At 41.0% G+C, this 19790-nt stretch overlaps 1 protein-coding gene across 1 annotated transcript in view; it reads right to left on the bottom strand.

Annotated features, from left to right (window-relative positions):
• LOC132542997 (autophagy-related protein 2 homolog B-like) overlaps positions 1 to 19790 on the bottom strand; it is a 72805-nt gene that overhangs the window by 26807 nt on the left and 26208 nt on the right. Inside the window, exons 13-17 of the mRNA XM_060206450.1 lie at positions 4365 to 4484; positions 3964 to 4131; positions 2526 to 2629; positions 2172 to 2344; positions 421 to 514 (exon numbers count right to left, since the gene is read on the bottom strand). Coding sequence (XP_060062433.1) covers positions 421 to 514; positions 2172 to 2344; positions 2526 to 2629; positions 3964 to 4131; positions 4365 to 4484 — 659 coding nt within the window. The remainder of the gene's footprint in view (positions 1 to 420; positions 515 to 2171; positions 2345 to 2525; positions 2630 to 3963; positions 4132 to 4364; positions 4485 to 19790) is intronic.

Below are 19790 nucleotides of genomic sequence, written 5' to 3' on the forward strand. Positions count from 1 at the left end.
GAAATATAAGAAAGATCCATATAGTATTTCTTCAGAAATAGGGATAACCCAAAATATTTACAGATGGATGAACCGTTGACAACTGACACATGACGATAAGAATAGCCCATCATCCTAAAACTCTTGATGGTTGAATTCCTTCATTAAGGGTATAGTTCTAATCCTTACAACACGTTGATTATTACAAACATGTCTGATCAACATCCAACAGAACAAGTCGGCAGAACTTGAATACTGCGGGACTCCATCAATAAAAAATTCTCCACTAAATGAGGCATATTACCATATCTATATAAATTTGACAGACATTTTCTGTGAAATCAAAGTTTGTTTTGCACTCAGTGACCCATAGTGCTCCCCTCCTCCTCCCCAAATACTTAAAAATCAAATACTGTGATATTACTAAACAGCTGTTCTTACCGTGGGAAATTATTACAACCATCTTCATTCTCATCACCTCCTACAAAGGCAAATGGTTCTGGCTCCTCTTTGATAGGGTCAATCTTAAAAAAGGCTGGAATTCAAAAGAAAACAATTTACTGTACAGTTGTCTCCCTTTACATGTGTTACTGTTTCACTACACAGATGATTGACTTTCTAAAATATGATTGTTGCTCCTTTTAAACTTTTGTTTTTAATCCTTAGGTTATTTACTGAAGTTCATACTGTCACTCATCATCTAAGCTGCAATAGAAAACTGTGAAACCCTAAACAAATAGCACTGTGTACAAGCCAGACAAACCCTTACATAAGAGTTCAGATATCCCTGTTCATGAAGTAGACTCATGATTATTTTTCTAATAAAGAGAAAATTGTAACATGTTGCAAGTTATTGTTGGAAAATATATCCAATATACTGTCTTTCATGGCCCATTAAATTTGTATTGAAATAGATACTGTTGGTTACTTAACAATGAAATGATGTTGAGACTGTACCTTTGAGTAGCGACATAACACATACTTTTCAGTACTCTTTATGAGTTTTATCCCACCTCTACATTATGTAGAATTCCCTTTACCAATACCAGATCATACAGTGAAGTATGTGATATTATCATCAACAGCATCAATCAGCAACAAATCCTTCTCACCATCAAAAATGACAGGTTTTGTAAAACAGTAGAACTTCTCCAAACTGACCATGAATGGGACATATAACATTTGGCTGGTTTAAAGAGGGTTTGGATTGTAGAAGTGAACCAAGTTTACCGGTTCAGACTCGTATATAATGGAACCAACTCCGATCTGTATATCACATTAACATTCGTTTGTTTTCAGCATTTATGCTGCAAATGTCCAAAAGCTTTATAGAATAAAAATATATTGGTAAACCAGAAAAAAGTGATACTTGTATACTATATAGGACATTGGTCAAAAATAAATCTGCACATTTCCTGTTATCTCAGAAGTGACATTACAAACGGCTCAACACTGGATGTACCCCCGGTTGCAAGGTCGGCAGCTTACCTGAAAGTGTTGCCAATCATGTATCTAATGAAAAGGTGTTTGTTGATTAGTAAAACAACACTCTATTAATATATTCATTGTGTATGTGTTCAAAATAATATTCATTTACCCACGATTTGGATACGTAACGGTGGCTTTCTAACTCTGTATCAGTACTTATTTTCACATTATCTGTAACTGAATCTTGCTTCGGTGAAACAATGGAATCGTTAAATATGGTTCAAATTTGTCATTGGAGATAACTATTTTATCAAGTGTTTATTATAATCTTCCTGATTAGGGTTGTTATGGTGTACAAAGCATACCCATGATAGGTGTATGTAGTGGGAGTACAAAGCTTACAACTGTTACCACAGGTGTTGAATTCATGGTCAACTGGTCTTGATAGGTCAGGTAAATCTGGTTTTCAGAAGTGATTTTCAGTACATTCAATTTTTTTGTGGACACTAATTCAGTTCAGTATTCAGAATTGAGAGGGATCAGTATAGGGAAGGTTTTTATTACTATAGTAAAGAGGACATCATTCCGTACATCACCATATCCTTCAGTTTCAAGGATGATCTGTTTTGAAAAGTATCAGTTTGAGGAAGTTGCACTGTAATAATGAAAATGACTTATCTTATGTAGAAAAATCTAAATCTTTTGAAACGTATTCTAAAAGTACGGATGGCACAAAATACGTATTTGAGATCCAAGCTACAGACCATGAACATCTCGACAGGTGATGTCCAGCTCTGTGATGGACTGTGAGGATAGGAAGCTAGTCTGGAACAACACATCTGACATTTGTAAAATCAGGATCTCGTCCCGTAGATTCTTCTGCCACCATGGTAACTTGTCTACTTGGGACAGAGGTCGAAGGTCGGGGATAGGAAACCTGAAGAGGGATATCAAACATCTGTATAAGTATACAAGTTTATAAGAATTGATTAAAAAATTTCATAAAATGAATCTTAATGTATCACTTTGTAAACTAGTAAAGCTATATGTCTTTATTTTGATAAGACTTGAAACATGTACATATGATGAACATCAACTTGAAAAATATATATTATTACCTAAGCGAAAGCTTGGCTGAAGGACAGGATATTTGCAGGTCATACTTGTGTTCTTGTGTACCAGGACCATCATCTAGTGCCTGGCTCAAGGCATAGGACGTCATCTGCACAATTAATCACCATATTACAAATATGTAGACAACAAATTCTATATCAAATAAGATCTATGGTATTGTATGTGTGAATTCAAAGTGTTTAAAATGACAGCTAAGATACAGAACCTACCGATCATAGAGCCATGTACCCTGATCTTCATGTCACGCTTGTGATGTACAGATTAGTCTTAAATCTTTCCTTCATGCTGAATGATTACAATTCTTGAAATGGATCTCAAAATTCGTAAATAGAATTTCTCACCTCTGTGTGGTGTTAATGGGCAAAGATTTCTTTGTCCTAATCACACAAAGTGACAGATATTTTTATTCCAAACTGGCCTATTGCAATTTATTACATTTTTAGCAGTGAAATATAGGGATATCTCAAACTGATAAAAGTGATATTTTTCACTAGTGAAAAATATCACTTTGAGGATTGACCAATCAGAGAGCCCGATACAAATCTACTCCAATTCCGACTAAGTGTGCCAAGCTTTTTCATGCGCAGAAGAATTTGCCATTGTTTCGGTTTATTTTGGCGATGAAAATGTAATAAACAGAATTTTTAATAATGTCTTCAGTAACAACAAATATATTTCACTCGTGTGGCTAATAATTTGGTATCTTTCACTCGCAATTTGCTTCGCACTCATGAAAGATACCAAAATATTAGCCACACAAGTGAAATATATTTGTTATTACTGAAGACACTATTAAATATCCTATATATGTCATATGGACATGTCAAAAAAGTGTAATGTGTGATAACACTGTTATGACTAATACATAAGTCAAGCCTTGATGTTGTTACAAGATTGTCTCAGTAGTTAAAATGGTACCGTTCACAACCAAATGAAAGGAAATGAATTTGAGAGATTTCAGAAATACAGGGTATATAAAATCTCATATTCTTGCAAATGTAGTATGGAATTCATAAATTTGATAATTAATTTGACATATCACTCACTTACCCGCTCATAACAAAACCAATTATTGATCTCTTTTAATAAATTCCATACAACACCAACACTCATGTCAGATCCTCTATTTCTCACACACTATACTATTGCACAATATTGGTCAGTATGCACAACATCACAATTAATGGCTAAAGAAATGAGTGTAAAAATAATGTTGATGATACAGCTCTAATTTGAGAGGTGACATCAAAGTTTCTAAGGAAAAAAAGGTAAATCTTCCACAAGCAAACACCAGCACCTGTGAAGTGTGGGTGAAACTGTCATTCAAGAATTCGATCATCAGGTTAACTCTTGTATTTTGACCAATAGATTCAGGTATTCTGACCAGTAATACAGGGTTTCTGAATATTAGTTGCGTCCTACCCCGCCCGATATGTTGGTAGCAACACTTGTGCTATAGGGTCGTCTTGTTGGCTCTGGTTTGATGAGGCTATTAATCCTGTCCACAATGGTGATGTCAACCTCTGACTCCAGTTGTGCAAGTACAATACTAATATCTGTTTTAGGGAAACTGTTGGCTTTCTGAGACCCCTGTATACAAGAAAATGAATTTCAAAGATATCACCAATAAATAGGAAAGTTATTTGTCAGATTATTTTTTTCAAAAATGCGAAAATATAAACTGTTAATTTGCCTTTACAATTATGTTATGATTCCTTTCAAAATAAAATCACACTTGATATTAGATATTTTGAAAGAAGAAAACATTCCTTCAGCCTAACTCAGCTTTCAGTGAGACTCTCTGAAATGTGTAGTCAACCTACCCGCAGCTGTTGCAGGCTTTTGACAGTGGCCTTGACACAAGGAGCACCGCCATGCATACTGCTGTACATCTGGTTGGAGTGGATTGGAGATGGTACCACATCTCTATGGAATACCAGCAACTAAAACAAAATAAAAAAGACAAATCCATGTAACTAGTGTACATCTGGGTCAAATTGCAGTTAGACATAAGTAAATTAACAATCCATTGACTTAACGTCAGTAGTGTTAGCTGATCATACATGTGTGTTAGACTGGCTCAACTTGTATCTCAAAGGTTCCTCCATCAACAATGCAGACAATAACAGTGGCTTCAATGTTACAACTTGATTATTTTCTTGTCTAAATTGGAATCAAACAATATCGCAATCTAAATAAGAACTGTCTGATCACATCCAAGTGTTCAAGTGTAAATGTATACTAATTGATAAATTCATCATCGCCTTATCTTACCTAAATGACTGGCAAAAACAACGATTCTTATCACTCAATCATGCCATAGAAATCTTAGTGCATGGAGAAAACCACTTTTCATACAGAATTGATAACCTTCAACCAAGCATGCTTCAGACCAAACTGACACAGAATCCTGGCATTCCTTCATAAAAACAATGATTTTAAAGTATTTGCCTTATTTCCACTATTGGGCCCCATGCCCTTCCCACCCCAAAGGGCTCAGACCCAAAATTTCCTTCACCCTGTAGGGCTCCATCCAAAGGGGCCGAAACCCAAAGTTAATAAACTGATTTCACTTCACCCAAAGATGCTTCAGACCAAATTTGGGCAAAATCTAAATATTCCTACAGGAGTAGGATCTTAGAACATTGAAAATGCTTTATTCCCCTAATGATCCCCTCCCCTCTTTTCACAAAGACCCACCACTTAAAAAAATTCAAATTTTAAACACACCCAAGAATGCTTCACATCAAACTTGGACAAAATTTAATTGTTCATACATGAAGACTTGGATTTTAAAGAATTTACTTTATTTCCCTTATTGGGCCTCCTCCCTTAGGGGGCCTAGATCCAACATTTATACACAATTGATTCTCTTCTCCAAATGACACTTAAAATCAAATTTTAGCAAAATCTAAACATCCCACAAGAGTAAAAGAGGTTTAAAGTATTTGCTCCACCTCCCCTATTTTGGCCCTGCCCCTTCTGTCCCAGGGGGCTGAGACCCAGACATGAATTGTTTCCCTTCCTCCAGTGATGTTTCTGACCAAATTTTGTCAATTTTGACAAGTTAGGATTTGTAGAAAAAGTTGTTAGGCAACAGATAAGCCAATAACGCCACTGTATACCATGAGCTAGAAATCAAGCTCAATTACGTGAAAACCCAAAAAAAAAGAAAAAGAAAAAAGAATAAGATAATGTAACATTGTCAAGTTCATATGTTACACATTTTTACAGTAAACAAAACTGTTATACAAACAACTTTAAAGTATGATTATATATCACTTTCCATTTGCATGTTAAAAATTCACTTTTCTAATATTTTCTCCGAAAACTGTATAGAAAATGTGAGACGCAATTTGTCTGTCACATGTTTCTACTTGGAAATTTGATTTGGAAAAAACCTTAAGCTTTCGATGAATCATATCTATGGATATTTATATATACACATACATGTATGTGCATGCCAAATTAGGTACTTCAAGCAATAAACAACAACACTTTCAGAAACTCAGGTGTTCATGTGTCAGATGTGTGTTTGATATTGTCAATCCCTAATTCCTCATGATTTCCATACAAGTAAATAATAAATATATATATATGTGTGTGTGTGTGTGTGTGTGTGTGTGTGTGTGCCCTTTAGTGAATATATATACTCAAATGTAATTAATATCTGTGTGTTGTTAATGACAATTGAGAGTTGAATAGTCCAGTTAAGGCACCTGTGGCATACAGTCAATTCTATACTGTAAATACACACACACTTTGATAAATGGTGTGTAATTGCACCCCGTCTGACCAGAATTTATCATTTTGCTATGACATCACACATTTTCTCTTTTACCTCGTTCAGGTAATATATCAAGACAGATGTGAATCATGTCTGAAGATCTGTAGACAAGTTAAAAGACTCTGTTCATTTATATAATCACTCAGTTTCTCTAAATTCCAGGTGAGACACATAAAAAATACCATTTGACAACATTCAATGTCGATACTAGATTACTTTACATTGTACAAATCTACATTTAAATATTGTATTTCAACAAATAGTAATTCCAGTCTGTAAATTCATGAATAAAAACCACAGCTGAATTCAGATATTTTATGTTTGAAATATATATTGTTCAGAAAGTTCAATGTATCTTTGTTACACAAAAGGTCAAGTGAGTATGGCTGCTGTTTGAAGAGATATACACACAGAATCACTCTAGCATTTGCCAACACAATGTTTCACGTTTATACACAGATACACAGACTTACAGCAGCTTTATCATAAATATCCTTACAGAAATGTACAGGTGAACATCCTAAGATGTCGGAAATATTTTAAAGATCCTAATCCCATATTCTGCAAACAAATAAAACATCTATATTAAGCCAACTTTCCAAATAGCAGGATATGCCCTTTACTTCACCACAAGAAATATGACTTCATTATTTACTAGGTACAAAAAGCTAGTGGAAAAGCATGAATTAAATGTTTATATATGATGATAGAGGAAAAAAGGCTAGGGATGCATTCCCAAAGAGAGGCTGCTCCCTACCCATGGCAGTTTTTGTTTCTCAGGAGGAAGCTGAGAAATGCATCAGTCCATGTTGTTGTAGTTGTATAAAGGTAAGACATATTACCCCCAACTTTTCTAGATGACATGCGACAGGCCTTCTGTATGTTGTTCAGAGAAGCAGCCACCTGCTACTTTGAGGTGACCCTAACTCAGGATTACCATGGCTGTTCACTAAGAACAGCAAACAAACTCAACCAAATGCATTTTACCCAAAGTAGAATTTTTGGAGCTAAGTACTGAAATAGCTATCTGAATGTAATAGTTGAAGGTAAATGTAGAGAACTTGATCCGGAAACTCTAGTATTGTGGTGAGCTGTTTTATTTGTACAGTGAAACCTCACTATTAAGACCACTTTGGGGACTGAACAAAAGTGGTCTTAATAGCGGGGTGGTCTTAACAGTGAGGTGGATCAGATTGACTGCAAAGGACCGTAACTCTGTTTAAAATAGAGACTATATATATATCATTAAGTAATGTACATGTATATTATTCAACAATTATAACTAAACTGTACATAAAATGTTGAATTTTATTAAATGCACGTAAAAAAAGATAAAATTGGTGAATTATCAAAAGAATATACATGTATATATTGCTTAGTTTATATCATAATATACATGTATATTTACTATTGTAAACATTGAATAAAAGAATACAAACAATCAACTTTAAGTTCAATAGGAATTTAACATTAATTTTTCATTTTTTCACATAAATTACAAACACATTTACTCAGTATTTGTAACAACATTAATGAAGTCACTATAAAGTCTTTCAATGCTTCATTTTTCACATAAATTTGCAAACACACTAACTTGAGGTTTTTTAATGTAAAACCAATTTTCATGATGTAATACTTACCATAACTTTAGTATGCAAATACAGTACCTACACCCATCTTTGTATCCCAACAACAAAAGATTCAAAAGAAAAACAATCCCGCCCTCCCTACGATCCATGAGCCATCACGGCAGGAACGCAGAGAGATCTCCCTTCCTCTAATAACCTTTATGGCGTAAACCCCACAGAGGGGCAGCCAGGCAGATAAGGAAGAGGGGAGGATAGGGTGGGACTCCATAAAGTTATGGTAAGTATTACATCATGAAAATTGGTTTTACATTAAAAAACCTCAATTTCATTTCAGTAATAATTACCATAACTTTAGTATGCGAATTCGTCTTACCGTAGTGGTGACTAGAAGCCAGGCAGCCCCTTCAGCACAACCAAAGTAGTAGGGAGGGAGAACAGAGTGCTAAATTGAAGGAAGGGACCTCTCTGTGAAAGAGCAGGTGTACCCACATGCCGCCGTACGGAAAGACATGGCCCGGGGCTAACGAGGAGGCCCAGCCACTGACTATGCCACCACCAAAGGTCCCAATGAATACAGGCCTTCTGAGTGGGAAGCTAGGGATCACAGATAAAAATCTGTGAAGGTATCCCTGCCCTGCCAGAATACTGCAGACATGACCTCCTGAAAGGAGGACTCATTGAGAGAAGGGCCCAGGATGAAGCAAGGGCCCTGACCTCGTGAGACCGCGCTTTCGCTCTCGCCCGAGCCAGATCATCAAAATGCTCGTAAGCATACTAAATCACCTGGCAAACCCACCTGGAAACTGACTGGGAGGAGATATCTCGTTGTCCCTATTTAATGGGCAAAACAGATGGGATCGAGAGCCCCGCCCCCCCCCCCCCCCCCCCCCCCCCCCCTGGTTTTATCAAGATAAAACCTAAGAGCCCGACAAAGACAAAGCAACCTATCTCGCTCCTCCGAGCTAGTCACAGCCAGGATCCTGATGGGATCGTGCGAGAACCCCGGAAACTGATTCTTCGCTAAAAACAACTCTATTCATAGCAAAGCCTCTGATTAGGGCAGAAAGAGAGGAGGACTAACCGGTCTCCTTCCTGCCATAACAAGCAAGAACTCTGGCAATAGCTGTACGATAGCCAGCAATAGTGCCAGGTGGCAGATAGCGGTACCTAAACAAAGAGATTAGGAAGTCCGCAATCAAATGCAGAGGCTTCGAATGAATAAGCTTCCTTGCCGACACACCAATCACAGAAGATCATCCAACGTGACTGGTAGACGGCAGAAGAGGAAGCCCTGATTGATTGCTCAATGCAATCTGACACCTCTTGAGAAAAGCCTGCCTTGGCGTGGCTTCCAGAGATAGCCTCAACGCGTGAAAGTGGAGGATCTCTGGTCAAGAGTGTGTTGTTCTGGGCCAAGGCTGGCGAAGGAGATTCGGTCTGGTGGGGAGAACCAAGGGCTCCTCCACCAGAAACGACAAGAGCTCCTGAAACCAAGCTTGCCTCGGCCACAGAGGGGCTCTCAGAAGTAAGGAGCAGTGATGCTCCCAGAACTTCTGTAGAACCCTGCCCACCAGGTTAAAGGGAGGGAATGCATATGCATACGTCCCTTCCTATTCCAGAGAAAGGGCGTCCACAGCCCACGCCTTACGGTCTGGGACCGGGGAGACGAAGGTTAGCAGCTGGTTGTTCAGGGAAGTGGCAAACAGGTCTATAATAGGTCTGTCCCACGCCTGACAATTCCCCTTGAAAATCAAGGGACACAGCTGCCATTCCGTCAACACCGGCTGGTGGCGCCTGGAGAGTGGCCACCAACACACTCAGCCTGCCAGAAAGATGCTTGACCGCTATGGTCAACTGCATGTCCTGGCAGAGAAGAAGGATGTGGATGGAGAGGGCACACAGGACATGAGACCTGGTGGCCCCTGTCTCTCCAGATACGCGACAACCGTTGTCGGTAGCCACACTTTGGACTGCAGGATACCCCTAAAGGGCTGCAGAGCCAAATGAACAGTCTCATCTCGAGTACACTGATGTGCTCCGAGAGCTGTTCGCCAGACCACTCCCCCGAGCGGCATTGGCCATCGAGGTAAGCTCACATTCCTGTCATGAACGCGTCCATGAACAGGATCATAGAGGGGAAAGGCTTGGTCCGATGTGAATCCTCCCTAGGAGGACCACATATGCCAAGGAGTTGAGATACCCCAGAAAACTGAGGAACCAATGTACCTGGACAAGCGACCAAGTGATGAAAGTCAGAGCCAGAGCCCTGACCTTCTCAAACTTCTCCAGAGGTGGAAGGGCTAAGCCCCGAACCATGTCAAAATGGTTCCCCAGGAAGAAGAAGTCCTAATATGAAGGAACCTCTGACTTCTCTCTGGAAGGAATGAAGCCGACTCTGAGCAAGAGTTTCAGGACCAGACGAGTGTCCTTCACTAATGATTCCCACACCAAAAGAGGCATGAGGGAGTCGTCGAAATAGATGTGGACGTCTATTCTACGTGAGTGAAGGAAACACCAGCAGCAACTTGGTGAACACCAAAGGAGCTGTCGTGAGCCCCAAGGGCATCTCTGCCTTGGCAGCATGGTCCCTACTTCCTCCTGGAGCACCCGTGCCCTTTCTGAATCCCCGGGAGGAGGAAAGAAACAAAAACGGCCAGGAGGCGAGGGACGAATCCTGAAGAAGGGGAATACCTAGACCCTCCCTGACCACCGACAAAAGCCCAAGCGTCATCTGTAATATCCTGCCACTGGGAAAGGAAAGCAGAGAGACGTCCGCCCACAGGGAGTTCCGGATGGGGCAGATTGAGCCCCTGCCAGACCAGAGAATCGTCTGCCCACCCGGAGCCTGAGCCTGCGGGAGAAGGACATGAGCCCGGGAAAGGAGAACCACCGTCCACCCGGCCATACCCTTCGCCTTTCGCGGCCAAGAAGCAGAAATAGTCAGGAACCCTTCTTCTTGCCCCCAGGAGGTTTCTTACCCTTCCTACCCTTCCCCTTGTTGCCGTTGAAGTGAGGTTGGGACTTGGGCTGTGCAGAAAACTGAGCAGCCGAAGACTTCGCCTTCTTCTTAGGAGGCACTGACCCCTGCGAGGCACTGGCCTTCTCAGCCTGAAACCTCTTCACCAGAAGTGCTGAGGCGACCGAGTCCTCCTTCATATCCTTCTGAACCCAAGGAAGAGCTCCCCTGAACAGGGTAGAGCCCTAGAAGGGGGCATTCAACAAGCGGAAACGGTAGGGTTACTGGACTGGGCGGATTTTCAGAACTGAAAACTGCCTAGCCAACACGGCATTGACGAGCAGAGAACCTGCAAGGCTGCCGTGTCCTGTATGTCGGCTGTTCTGTCTCGGATAACAGACACTCAGGCAAATCGGATACCCTGTATAGACAAACTGTCAGGAAGTCTATGTATGACAGAACTTGGATGGAGAGGTGCAACATTCTCTCCATCCTGTGGTGCTCTTTGGGATCGAGCACCACCTGGTCCACTGATTTGCTGGGCCAGGCAGCCAGCTGTCTCAACTCCAGCTGTGCTGGTTGAGAGGCCAGCTGCCCATCATGTGTGGCATAGTCGGAAGCTGAAGCCTCCGACAATTCACCAACACTGAGCTGCAGACCGACAAACCCGGGAGCACGGGTAGAGAAGGAGTCCTTCTCTAAAACCGGAGCCCGAGCCGTGGCCAGAACCGAAGACATGATATTGCCTTCTGGCAGAGACCGATCTGAGCGAACGGAAGCCCGAGGAGCCACCAGGGAACCCAGAAGGATGGTGGATTCAGGCGCCGACGATGCTGAGGCGGTGGGCAAACCTCCGCCCTGAGATGTTGGCCCGGAGGACCCGCATCCCAGAAAGCACATGCTGAGCCTCGGCTTCAGCAGTCTCAGGGCCATCTTCCCCTTGTGAACCCTCTTGGCCCAGGAGAAAGATGTATGACATCGTCTTCCTCTGCCGAGCCCGCACCCTCGATGTCCATCTCCTCCTCAATAGAGACCGAAGTCCCCTTGGGAGGAACAGGGGCCGCCAGAGGAGCCATCTCCGCAGAGGGGAACTCCTCTTTATGGCATTTGGACGCAGCGCGACCAACAGCCGTAGCTGTAGGCTTGGGTCGGAGACCCGAAGCCGACCCCTGAGAACAGGAGACTGACGGGTCCGCGCTGGAGGCGGAAGTCCTTAAGGTCTGGCAAACCTTTATAGGACCGGCCAACAAGGCCCCCGAAGTAGCAGAACATTGGGGGGATTCCACACTGCTATAACATCTCCTAGAGGAGAGACCAACCCCTATGGGTTCCACGAGTGACCCCAGAACTGGCCAAGATGGCCTGCCTGAGTCTGGGGCTGGACACCCTGTCCAAAGGACCAGGATGAACCGCCACTCCCACCAGGTGGAAACCCAGACATGTACGGGCTAAGCCCGTAACTGCTGAGTAACTGTTGGTACCCAAAACCATCCGCAGGTTGGCCTGGGCGACCCAGGAATAAGTGCCCGCAGGCACCCCTACTCCCTGAGCCCGGGGGAAAGGGAGACCGGAAACCGGACTCCTGGCCTGAAGCCCCAAACCCTTGGGGGAAAACCCCCTGGGAAACCCTGCACTGGGAAATCTGGATAGGGACGGAAAGTCCCAGAGCCAGAAGCCTGTGAGGGTGGGAAAACAGACCCCGCGCTGACACCAGGATTAGTGAACTCAAGTGTCACTAATCCCCGTAGCCACAGACAATCCTGACAAAAAGTCTGTGGCCCCTGACCCTATACCCGAAGGCACAGTTCCGGAGTCAAAGCGGCCCCCACCAATGACGCCACCTGGCGCGCCGAGGTCCCTGAAGGAATCAGAGACCTCGACCGGAAGTCCCTTTCCGACGGTAACACCGCTGCCTATCGAGAGCTACCGGCCAATTCGACCCTTGACTGCGCCGAGTCAGGGTCGGGCTGCCCCCCCCCTACTCCAGGACGCACCTGGACAGGGGGAGCCACCCCCTGCTGAAGGGCGGAGCTCGGTGGAACGAGAGCACACCCAGCAGGAACGCTCTGGTTCAGAACTTGAGGAGGGAGGCCTTAAAAAGCTTACTTCCCTTACCGGAAGAAGAGGACGAATCCCTCTTCCGGCGGAAAGTTAGCTGGAAAGGCATGGGAGCCTAAGCAGCAGACTCCATGTGCAAACAAAGTTCACATAGCGAGGTCTGGCTGCAATGTCGGCAAATGGGACAGGTATCATGGGGTTCCCATTATCTATAGAAATAGGAACATCCATGCGCTGACCCCCGACGTAAACCCGGCACCTTTATCCAGCATCGAAACAATAAAAAATTGTAACAATGAAAACAAGGATAAAAAGTTTTCTAACAATCAAAAAACTACGAACGAGATCATAAAACCTACCGTACGCAGCAAGATTGTACTGCAAAAAAAAAAAACGGTCGTACAAAACGGCCGACAAAGCAGCAAGAAAACAATTTCAACTTCACGAAAATCCGAGTGACGAGACAAGTAGTCACGCACTCGAACACGCGGAGGAAAAACACGGCCGGAAACGAAGTTCTCGAACAATAAAAAAACTACGAACGAGAGCACAAAGCCTACCGTACGTAGCAAGATTGCACTGCATAAATAAAACGGCCGTACAACACGGCCGACAAAGCAGCAAGAAAAACAAATTCCAACTTCACGCAAATCCGAGCAACGAGACAAGTAGTCACGCACTCGAATACGTGGAGGAAAAAACGGCCGGAAATACGGTCAAAATAAACAAATGACAATACTTAATTTCACAATATAAGTTGGGAGATGGGTTTATAGACTACTAATAGAGTAACAATATACTCAAACGACAATGGCAGTACGAAGAGAAGGAGTAAGAAAAGCACTTAGCTCAGACACCTCCGCACTCGTCGGCAGCCATAAAGGTAAGAGGAAGGGAGATCACTCTGCGTTCCTGCCGTGATGGCTCATGGATCGTAGGGAGGGCAGGATTGTTTTTCTTTTGAATCTTTTGTTGTTGGGATACAAAGATGGGTGTAGGTACTGTATTTGCATACTAAAGTTATGGTAATTATTACTGAAATGAAATCTGTCAGTGTATCACTCCGTACAACACATTTGTCTTTTGCCAGCTCTGCAGGCAACACAAAAATATCTTTAGGACATGAATGTATCAATTTAAACCAGAATTTCCATGGACTGGCTCTTGGAAATTTCTATTTACTACAGTTTATAATTAGAGTTTGTGATAACTGCTGCATTTAGCACTAACTGTATAGAGATTGCAGTTGATGATTTCATTTGGAACACTGTAAGTAATTACTTCCCGTCACTTTGTTCATTTCCCAATGAACTTAAAGAGGTTATAAATAAAGCTTCGACACAGATTATAATTCACAATTTATTGTTTATTAAACCTTTATTCTATTTTTGTTATTGTCTGACGACATATATGTATAATCATGACAGACCCACATTTCCAGGAAGTCCCCATCCTGTTTATCTACATGCCCACACAGGTCACACTTATTGATCATCAAGTAAATCCCCAACCAATGTTCACACTGCTGGCAAACTTATATTTAAGTACACCATCCTAGATAAATTATTTTGTTTTTGCTATTGTGTCCTGTCACCATATCCCAGTATTTACATGCGTTAGCTCCATTCCTTCCATTGCTCCAGTCAGTTCTGATACATTTTAAAGTTTTGAGCTGTTACCTTCTCAATTGAATTTAGCTGTCCAAGTAATATCAATTCCTGAGGAACAATTAAGACATACATAACAAATATCGTGCTGCTCAAGACCTGTATAACAAGCAATTATCGCCATGTCTCCTTTCATGAGGACAACACGCCAGTGAAAAGGCCTACTCTGGACAGACCCATACAATGACCACAACTGGACAGGAGGGCTTGTCAGGACTCACAGGTGAACAGATTTCATTGACAGGACTGTTATTTATTTACACTTGAATGGGTGTGGCACATGAAGGCACCTCCCACTCGTCTCGACCCATAGAAAGTACTGTGATACAATCTATTGATTAGTGTCACCCTCTGTAAACTGTAAGCCATTCTTTGGAATTCATTTTTCCACCTTTCAGAGATTAGTAAACTTTACAAAGATATTATTTCATATCACCACAGCTACCTATAAACCATGGTTTGGAATGCTGCTACTTTTGTAGAAGGTTGTATGTACACCAGCAAATTATCTTGTCAGTTAGTGACCAGCTGAACACAGAATCAGAAATCTTGTTAAAACACAGGCCATGATGTACACAAGTACATTACAATCTAATAATGATCCTTAGCTATTGCATATATTTAATTTCCAGTTATATATATATTCTTTCTTTTGTAGATGATGGTTGACTTTCTAACCCAAAGCAGAAAATTGAAAAGGTAAATCTGCAAGGATCACTATCACCTACTGACTTTCAAGTGTATTCCTTTACAGGGAGTGATTACTTTTACCTGTACAGGTAAACTGGGACAGCCCAGCAGAATAGATCCGCCATATTGTGTGTTGTGTCTTACATATACAGGTATTTCACATGACTCACCTGTTAGTGTTTGGATATAACAGTATTACAAGTCGTGTTTAAACTGAACTAAAGACTTACCAATAATTTTGTCTGGTGACAGATCAGCTACAGTTATGATCAGGACACAGGATTCTGAAGATGGGACATTGATGAGATAGAATATTCAGGTGAGAATCTAAGAAGTGTTCTGAAGTATATTTGGAAACGTCTTTCATATATCTGTGCCAGTGTTTTGTGCTGCCATCAAACACAAGCTATCTGAAAAGGTGTGCCAGTCTATACGTATGTATAGCTTAAATGGTTATATTTTCTGAAAAATTTGAGATTTTTCATGAAAATTTTTAGATGTATGAAAAGAACTGAAGTAGTGAAGGGCATAGTTATAAAAATATAGCTTTCCTTTTTTCATTGTCATCGCCATTGTTTGGAAAACCACAAAGTTTGACAACAAAAACTGAATTGTTAATAAAATTTTGTTACAAACCTATGGTATTTTCATGAGTATAGAAAAAACGAAAAGTGTACATCCTGTTTGAGTTGTTTATATGTAGCCTAATGTAATGGAGGGATTATTTTGATGAAAGTCAACATTGAGGTAGGTATGAGTGTATGAGTACCGAGTGTACAAGATATCCGTTTGGTAAGGAACTGTTAGATATAAGACTGTTTCAATGACTTACTCTATGTATATCTAGTGCAAATGTCAAATTCATTTTCAAAATAGCAAAAAAAAAAAAATTATCTTCACATAAATACATCTACCAATTAATCTGGTATACAGGATATATCTCTATACGTAGTAGTATCACATGATATAAAACCGGAGGTGCTCTTGTTACAAATTTTTTTTAATTGGTTTCTGGATTTTTGAAAAATATAATGGAATTCTTATTTCTTGTTATTAACAAAAATCTTTAAATCAAACTTAGTATTGTCAAAAAAAAACATGAGATACACATAATTTTTCAACACAGATTTAATATACAATAATTTTACAATGGGTTCAGGAATTTTTTCACCAATAACAAATGTTTTACAGTAGTATGTGGTCAAGCTAACCATGTTGTACGATTCAGTCTTGTAAATACAGCTGTGTAATCATTCTAATCCATTACTGTGTTCTGTCAGGGATTAGGATAATACAGTGAAATCAGAACACATAATGCTAATCAATTCAAACTTGCCAAGTCTACACATATTTTAAAATGATCTTCACAATTATTATTAATGCAGTTAATTAAGTGAACACCATATGTTTATTGTGTCGCCTCCAGTATCAAGTGACTGATAAATAAGCGTTTTAACTATATATGTATTTTGTACTTGTAGGAATAACAGAAGACGTGAAGAATCCTCAACAAAAAAAATACAAAAATGTCAACGGTCCAGACTGCTATATTGTTCTTACTGCTGGTAGGCATGGCAACAGTTGATGCTGATTGTCCAATCACCCGTTGTTCCTGTTCGCCAAGCAGACAGAACCCATCACTACAGGTCATAGACTGTCGAAATAAAGGTTTCACTGAGATTCCACAAATAACAGTATCAACCGTCCCAGAAGCTTTTTATGAACTGACTTTGGCTGGGAATTTGATCACCTTCATTCCAGATGGAGCATTTTCCAACATAACTCTCAATGTGTTAGATCTATCAAATAACAAACTAACACAGATTTCTAGCAATGCTTTTCAAGGTTTGGAGTCTTCACTGACTACACTTAAGCTTGGAGGGGACAGAGATTCACCTAATCCGCCAAGTATTTCTTACACATTTCTACAGGGTTTAGTAGAACTTTTAGATGTTGACCTGAGGTACTTTCGTCTGACAGTGATTGACCAAAGCACCTTTCCACAGCTAACAAAGTTGAATACTTTGACTCTAAAAACAATGAAAATACAGAATATTTTACCAGAAGGATTTCGAGACAAATTTCCTGCCTTAACAAGATTAGAAATAGTAGGGAATGTGGAATTGGGAATTATTCCTGTGTCTGCTCTAAGACTTCTTACAACACTGAAACACTTAGTTCTGCAGCAGAATAACATATCACTTGTGCCCTATGCTTCATTTGAGACTCTTACTAACCTTATAGACCTAGACCTGTCTCACAATGAAATCACTAACCTGGGAGATGACTGCTTCAAAGCACTGTATCCTACATTGGAGTATCTCAGTTTATTCCTCAACAAGCTGGATCAGAACGGTCTACGACCTATCTACACAAAAAACTGGCAGAGCCTTCAGCAACTCAATATTGCACACAATATGGTGACAGATATACCCAATGGATTCTTTACAAATATGCCTTTCCTAGCCTACTTGAATTTGAACAATAACAAGCTGACAACAATCAAAACAACCTATTTCACAGACTTACCAGAGATTCATACAATTGATCTTGTCTATAATCCAATTACAAGCATAGAAGATGGATCTTTCTCTCAGGTTCCTACACTGGTGCAACTGGACATGGAAAACTTCAATACTTTTAATAATCCAACCCACAGGCTCAACTTTACCACTGCTACAGTAAGAGGCCTGGAAAACTCATTGGAAAAACTTAATCTTCAGCATACCTTCTTGGTTGAGGATGAAGCTTGGAAAGCAATTAAAACACTGAAGAGACTAAACCAATTAATTCTGCAAAACACAGGTCTCACGGTTGTTCCAGATTTTGTCTTTAGTGACCATGTACATCTTTCTTACCTTGATCTGAGTAATAATCAGATAAGTGTTGTTCAACAAGAAGCATTTCATGGACTGCAAAATATATTGGAAACTCTTGACCTTCAGCATAATGCCATTCCTTCTATAGACGAGTGTGTGTTGAAGAACTTTAATGTTCTGTTAATTTTGTATCTCAATGGCAACCCTACCCACTGCAACTGTACCATGAAGTGGTTAAAGGACTTGAACGCCAATCCCTTACCAAATTCTTTTATGAATGATGTGTTATGTACCACTCCAGTAAACCTGAAAAATCAGAACCTGTTTGACCTCAGTGACCAGGACTTGAATTGTGCTGGGTATGTGGCTCTAACTTGTCCTGACTTATCCATAACTACAACACCAGCGCCACCATCAACAACCACACCTGTACCAACGCTACCCCTCCCTGTCCTCACCTCCACTATCACTGCATTTACAGAGAACACTATCACAATATCCTGGATCATAAATGACCTACGCTTGGTCTCTGGTTTCAAGGTAAGCTACACTACTGGAGGTGTCACCCAGGAGACTGCACTCCTGGACAAAGGAGATACATTACACACAATTACATCCTTGTCTTCCGAGACTCCATATCGAGTGTGTATTCATGCTATCCTCACAGACAACACTCGAGCTCCAATTGAGAGTTGTCATGACATCACTACATATCCAGCAGTACCCGACCTTACCACTGGTGTGGCTAGTACAACAACTACTACTGTGACACTGACCTGGATCATCAGTGATTCGCCCCTGATCAACGGCTTTTCCCTCAGCTACTACAAGTTTGGTACGTCAGAAAGTCATGTCCAAGTACCTCTGGACTCGTCCTTGAGAGAGTTCACCATTAATGGCCTGGAACCGGATAACACATATGAAGTATGTCTGAAGGTCCTCCTGACAGTGTCCAGGGTAGTGATACAATGTCAGAATGCCAACACCAAAATGGGTGAGGTGATTAACCTTACTCCTGCTGCTAGCACTGGTCTCAGTGGTGGTGAAGTAGCTGGCATTGTAATTGGTTGTCTTGCAGTCATTGTAATTTCATTGATCATCCTGTACTTTATGTTTACCAGGAAGGGCAGTCCAAAGCAACCACTGCCAACTGTACACCAAACATCCTTCAGCACTGCCGCCTTCCCTACGACTACAGATCATGCAAGACGGTTTGTTAAAAGCAAGCCTACACAAAATGGAGGTGGAAAAGACATTCAGGTTATCTCAAGTGGCAAGATGGATCCTGATGACACCACTCGTATATCAGGAGGAAGTTATCAGTTCTTAAATGAAGGACAAGTAACACTACAGCCTGTGCCATTCAACAACATGTCTGGTGCTAATGGATCAAGTCTAGATTATGTACCACCAGGAAAAAATAAATATGCTAATGTGGGCTACAACAGTTCACCAACCCCCCCATCCAATAATAAGCACACCTACATGAATGCTCCACAGCCCAAAAAGGGAGTTAGTAGTACATACAGTAATGACATTGACAAACGACCACTGCCTTCAGAACCTCACAGAGATGAATTTGGATTTGCAAATAAAGGTTTCAAATCAGAAATGCCTGCCACATCTCCATCATCACCAGCATCTCCAAATGTATACCATGAAATTCCAATCTGAAGGAGGATA

This window comes from Ylistrum balloti, unplaced genomic scaffold (genome assembly GCF_031769215.1).
Source record: "Ylistrum balloti isolate Yb309-2 unplaced genomic scaffold, AGI_CSIRO_Ybal_v1 Utg369732, whole genome shotgun sequence".
In the NCBI taxonomy this organism is placed as follows: Eukaryota; Metazoa; Mollusca; class Bivalvia; order Pectinida; family Pectinidae; genus Ylistrum; species Ylistrum balloti.